The 6,033-nt window shown below is 40.5% G+C and overlaps 1 protein-coding gene across 1 annotated transcript in view; it reads right to left on the bottom strand.

The window, feature by feature from the left end:
- Nucleotides 1-3,533: 3,533 nt before the first annotated feature.
- Nucleotides 3,534-6,033, bottom strand: part of TDP2 (tyrosyl-DNA phosphodiesterase 2) — an 18,497-nt gene continuing 15,997 nt past the window's right edge. Inside the window, exons 5-7 of the mRNA XM_035896937.1 lie at nt 5,517-5,635; nt 4,978-5,148; nt 3,534-4,147 (exon numbers count right to left, since the gene is read on the bottom strand). Of these exons, the coding sequence (XP_035752830.1) occupies nt 3,866-4,147; nt 4,978-5,148; nt 5,517-5,635 (572 nt within the window). The 3' untranslated portion in view covers nt 3,534-3,865. The remainder of the gene's footprint in view (nt 4,148-4,977; nt 5,149-5,516; nt 5,636-6,033) is intronic.

The raw sequence follows: 6,033 nt of genomic DNA, 5'->3' as shown, positions 1-6,033 counted from the left end.
CAGCAGGATTGCCTGCCGCAGGGCAAAACCACGTGAAGAAACGCAGAAGCGGTAACGCCACCTTTGTGGAGTTCTTCAACTGCGCTGAGCCAATACAACTGAAACTCCTGCCATTTGCTCATCGAAACACAGCCCGTCTGTTTCTGTGTAATCATCCTCATCTTTTACTTTCTACACAACCACAACAAAAGGCTCTGCAGGTGTTGGCATAATACAGGTTATCACGTTTGTATTTTGATCCATTAATTTTGGATACGTCTTTGTCTGTTCTTGTATCAAATCGACTTCCAAACCTGTAGGTGATGTGTGATGTTTATAGCTTTAATCTTCCATGCACTTCCTTCTTTGTAAAACAAATTTTTATTAGTTATAGTTTCAGATTACTCCCCACAGTCAAGAGCATACATACTCTTTAGGCATATACTTTCAATCATGATAACATAGTTTTCTACTGCTACTGTGGTTTTGCCTGCTATTATTTTTTTCCATTTTTTTAAATCCATCTATTTATTATTTACCCCCCTACATGTTTAACATTTCTTTATTTTGTTCTATGTACGTGCCTTCTCTTTCAGTAGGTTCAAGCTCTTGATGTAGGAATGTTTAAGGCTGACTAGATCCTCAGAAGAAATTGCTTCATTTGATACCCAAATCAGAGTATTAATAAAATAATGTCTCCAACCGTACATGATTCCCACAAGGCCCATTGTAGCTGTTGTTATTGTTAGGGGATATTGTTAAATTAGCTGCTATTAATAGGGGAGAATTATCGCATTTTCTCACATTCATGTGTTTGTATGAGTCCTTTGAGATGTACAGATGCCATAATATTATGTTACTGAATCAGGAAAACAAATCCAATTACAAGTTGTAGGCCAAGAAATCTTTTGCTTGGTTTAACTTCATTGTTTCTGTCCCTTTAATTTTTAATTGCCGTATTCAGCAGATATTTTACCTTTTACGTCACTGATTAAATTAAGAGGCAAATTAATTTAAGGGCTCTGACTGCTCTTGATTGTCAGCAATTTAGATGCTTATTAAGTGGTTTAAAGTACATTTAATTAAAGATGTATTGCTTCACATCCAATAGTCAGTAAAACATTTAGCATTTACGTCTTCTTAAACTTATTTAAGTATTATCACTTTTGTAGTTCAAGAAGACTTTTAAAGGCTGTATGCGCAATTTCCTCATTCTGAAAGAATGACTAACCACTAATTGCACTGAATATAGTCTTCCTCTTGCCTATCTTTTATAATTAGAATAATGAATTGGCCCTTACAAAGTGTTATGTCGTTGCGTGTTCCTAAGTCCCCACTCACTACCTATTCCAAAGGTTAAGAAAGACTGCTGATCAGAGGAGGGACGTCTAGAGTTTAGGCATCGAGCTAAGTCACACACTGCGCCGAATCTTTTTGTCCCTGTTCTTTCTTCTCCAAATTAAAAATTTATTCTAGAACAACAGCAATCACCCTTTTCCATATCTTCCAAAATAGTCCAGACGATGCAGCCAAATAAACTAAAAGGAGCCGTAATACAGAAGGCCACATAAACTGGTGTTTCTTGCAACAAGCATGAGTTTACTGTGCTTTCCCCTTCTCTAACACCTTTAGGAAAATTAAACTGCTATTCCCTGCCTCCACCTTCCCCACAAATCCTTTGGCTGCAGCCATCGGGGAAGAGGTGTAAGTGGTGAAAACAAACCCCACGACATTCCTTCAAAGGCTCCTGGTGAGGAAGAAGAGAGCACGCAGTGAACCAGAAGCTGCGCCAGCCCCAATTTAAACCCAGAAGGAAAATCCTGGCAGTTATAAATATTTTTCACTTTTTTTATAGAACTATTTATTCGGGAATAGAAAGAATAGATCACAGGCCCAACATGAGTTAAAATTTTTTAAGTACCAGTGACTTCTCCCTCCTTGTTTTTGAAGCTGGGTAATTACAGAACAATGGGATATGCCGAGTGCGAACAGGATACAAGGAACTGGACATCCTTCCCAAAACAGACCGGCCTCTCTTACCATTAGCAAAAGGAATTTGGGGTTTGACGTTTAAAGAAGCAAAAGCAGAACTGGATGTTTCTGCAGCTGAGTTCTGTGGAGATGAATTAACCTCCTGGGGTTTATTTGCTTGTTTAGTAAGGTCACCCAGGCCTCCTGTTGAATCAATGGAAAACCACTTCTACGTCAGGCCTCCCAGCTCCTGGGACAAGGAGGAGCTGGTAGAGGATCCTGACTATTTCAGGGTAGGGATCCACAAACTTGTATTCTGCTGCCTGGTATTGCACCAAGCCCTGCTTGCCATGCTTTCAGGGTGCAAGACAGAGGCGGGAAGGGCAATGTTTGGACATACTTCTTCCCCTGTGCTTGCCTGGCCGGAGCACACAGGCAGGCGTGTTAGGCTAAGCAGTAATGGAGTCAGTGGAGTTCCCTTGCTGGGCCAGGAGGGCTGCAGGGCAGTGCCACCACTCTTTGCCTGTGCGAGAAGATGCTTTTCTTTTTTTTTTAAAGTTGCAGTGGGCACAGGGGCTCAAGTGCTGGCAGGGGCGTGCTGCAGGGGTGGCCTCTGTGAGGAGAGGCCGGGGCTGCCCTTGTGCCGGACACAGCCAGCTCCAGCAGACCCACTCTAAGGCATGGCTGAGCCCTGCAGCCAAAATGGTGGCACTTCTGGGAAAGCACGTAAGAAAGGGCAGAAAATGGTGGGCAAGCAGAGGAGGAGGGAATAAAGAAGAGTTGAGAAACAGCAGAGGAAACACCAAGGTCAGAGGAGGAGCTCCATGGCAGAGCCATACTTCCTGAGCCCATGGAGGTCACACCCCGGAGCAGAGGTGAAGCAGGAGAGGGAGGGCACGGCCATAACCCCCCTCCTGTGCAGCTCCTTACCTTGCTGAAGGGACAGAGTGGGATCTACAGCGATAACAAGGGGGAGGAGAGGAGCCTGGAGTGACAACGAGCCAGGAAAAGGGGAGAGAAAAGACTTCTTTTAACATTCATCTTGCTTTCCACAACAGCTTCTATGGGATTGATTACACAGTTCTTAAAGTTAAAAAAGCCTGTTTGATCTTTTGCAAAGTCACTGAGACCTTGAGCTGTTCAGGCTTTGCACAGCAGTTTGCAAGAGCATTGTTTCTAGAAGCTCACTGGAAAGATAACATGCTTTGATAACATGCTTTAATCTGCTAGTTGTATCCAGGTTAATAAATAGAAAGTAAGGTATACACCACCCCAAGTGAACAACTTCGGTGCCTCTGCCTATATACTTTTCTTGTCAAATAGAAGGCATATCTTTCTTAAATCTATTCAGTATTAGTTTAATTCTTACTTAAGAAAACCTTATTCTGAGTCATTCCTTCTTCAGCTCCTTTATTGTCTTGCCTGAAGGCATACGTACTTATGTGCAACACAAACTTCAGAAGCTAATATAAAACACCCTACAAAAGACAAGAGTCGTAAAAGATGATGGAAATGGTTACAAAAGAAACAAAGCAGACATAATAAAAGTACTCTTAAAATTAAAAAAATCATTTATTATGAGATTATATTACATGCCAAAATAAGTGTCTCTTAAACCACCAAGTATGTTTATGAATTGTATTTACAGGTTTTTCCTCCCATTTTAAAACTAGAATTTGTTTTTGTATTTGCATACATTGTTAAAAATAAATATTTAAAAAATGTGATTCAAGAACAGATGCACACAACGAGGAACAGGAACCCTGGCTTGAAATGAAGTCATTCCAGCTTAAGTCAAGAGCAGAGAATGCGTTAGGGTTGAAAATTTAAAACTTGAACTCAGAGGGTTAAATTTTGTAAAAACAAGACAGATCACCTCACCTAAGAACTAACAATGCAAGCCTTTCTTCTTTTTTTATAATATCACATCAAAGCTACACAGAAGACCCCAGTGATCACTAGGGAATCTGCCACAGTCTAATTTTTCCAATCCAATTAAGTCCATACTTCGTGGAATAATATGTCCCCCGTCCGCGGCAGGCCGAAAGTAAACACGGTCAAACCTCATCTTGCACTTGTACCCTGCATCCAGGTTGGTGTTGGAGTGGGTGTCCCAAGTATAGCGGCAGTGTTGAGGTTTACCCAAAAACTCCCAGATATCTGTAATGTTGTTGGGTAAGCTACCTAGTTTAGTAACCTGAAAGTAGAAAGGGGGAAAAATCCACAAGATACTGAATTCACAAATTTTACCTTCAAAACCAGAACTGAGTTGTCACAATATTGCTTTTTTCTGCAAAACATGAATTATTAAAAACACAGATATTGGAGATGTTTCTAAACTGTGGTTATTTCTCAGGATACTCTAAAGCATGACCAATTCCTGTAGCACTTTCTAAATCCAAAACATGTTACAAGCTAAATGTTCAGCTCCGATATCTTGAGGTATGGGGGTCAACACCATGTTCTCTGAAACAATGTTGTTCCAGTTCACAGCACTGGAATTTCACAATAGGGGAAGATGAAACACTGACCTTTTAGTAATAATGCACAAATGCTTTTAATAGCAGCAGCCAAAAACAACCTGTAATTTCGAATGTCTCTATGATGAGGGATTAATTTTAAACTCCCAAAATCTACTTCTCCAGAGCACCGTCTTCTTTCATAGACTCTACAAGCATTAACTGTCTGAGAATCAGAGAGCTGAGCAAGTAAAGATCACGTTCTCAAAATGAGAAAATGTTTTTGAAGTTGAAACTCCATCAACTATCCCTGCATCTTCTCAGATATAAATATTGCCAATAAAGCATTTTGTCATTGGGTGGGGGGGGAGCTCTTCACATACTGCCCTCAGCTATAACAATGCCTCAGCATAGCTTCTACGTAGTCATGCTTCCGCTTTTTATGAATAAATGTTGCACATCTGTGTTCTGCCCAAACAGGTCATTTCTCATAAAGACAACAGAAAAGCCTGAGAAGATTTTGTCAGAATACCTTCTCAAAATAACGAGGTTGCTCATTTCTATTTACCTCGCTGTCTCTGAGGTTTGTATCCCCTCCAAATATAACAGTGGTGGACTCAGATTCCTCCTGCATTCTGTTTAAAACTATTTGCAGTTGCTTCATACGCTCCTTAGAGTGATTTTTAGTGCTCTCCAGATGAGAGGTCATCAGGCAAAGTTCATTACCAGATACGCTCACCTGTGCGTGAAACAAAGAGGCAATGTTACTATCCACACCATACTAAGAAGTTCAAAGACAAAAGGAAATTAATTACTGAATGACAGAGCTCTGGTTAATATTAGTTTTACATTGAAGAAAAGTGGCTTACAGGAGGGTAACAGGCTTTTAATTTTGCTTTCAGAGGTTATCAGAGTTGAAAACAAAGTATGGCCAGTAACTTACATAAAAGATTTAAGTTTGTTAGTATCAAATGTGCCTGGGTTTGTACATTTGGAGAAGTTTTTCTGCTATTTGAGACTGTCAGAGTAAAGCCAGTCCAGCCTTTCCTGGGACTTTTTGTTTTGAAGGCAGAAATACAGCTCTTTAGTACACGCTGACTCACTCACATGCACAACCAAAAGGTTCCTCATCATGGAGGTTGTTGGAAAAGGTATTATCTCTTGTTTCAGTAGTTTCACTCTTGATTTCTTCAACATTATGGCAGTGAAATAGCCATCTATGTTACCTAAAGAGGAACAAGGAAAGAGACGTTCAAGGATATCTTCTGCTGTGCCATAAAGTTCAGGTTCTGAAAGAGACCTTTTTACCACGAGCTGGGAGAATCACATTAATTCGTAAGATGTACGAAGTAATTAATTACAAGTTTCATAATAGAGTGTCCTGGTTTCGGCTGGGATAGAGTTAATTTTCTTCACAGTAGCTAGCATAGTGCTGTGTTTTGGATTTAGTACCAGAAGAATGTTGATAACACTCTCATGTTTTCAGCTGTTGCCAAGTAGTGCTCAGACTACTCAAGGACTTTTTGAGCTGCTTCTGCTCGTCCAGGTGCATAACAAGCTGGGAGTACAGCACAGCTAGCACAGCTAACCCAAACTGACCAAAGAGCTATTCCATACCATATAA

The sequence above is a fragment of the Egretta garzetta genome, unplaced genomic scaffold (genome assembly GCF_000687185.1).
Source record: "Egretta garzetta isolate BGI_Z169 unplaced genomic scaffold, ASM68718v1 scaffold126, whole genome shotgun sequence".
Lineage (NCBI taxonomy): Eukaryota > Metazoa > Chordata > Aves > Pelecaniformes > Ardeidae > Egretta > Egretta garzetta.
Note: the sequence above shows the minus strand (reverse complement) of the source record. Positions and strands in the feature narration are given on the sequence as shown.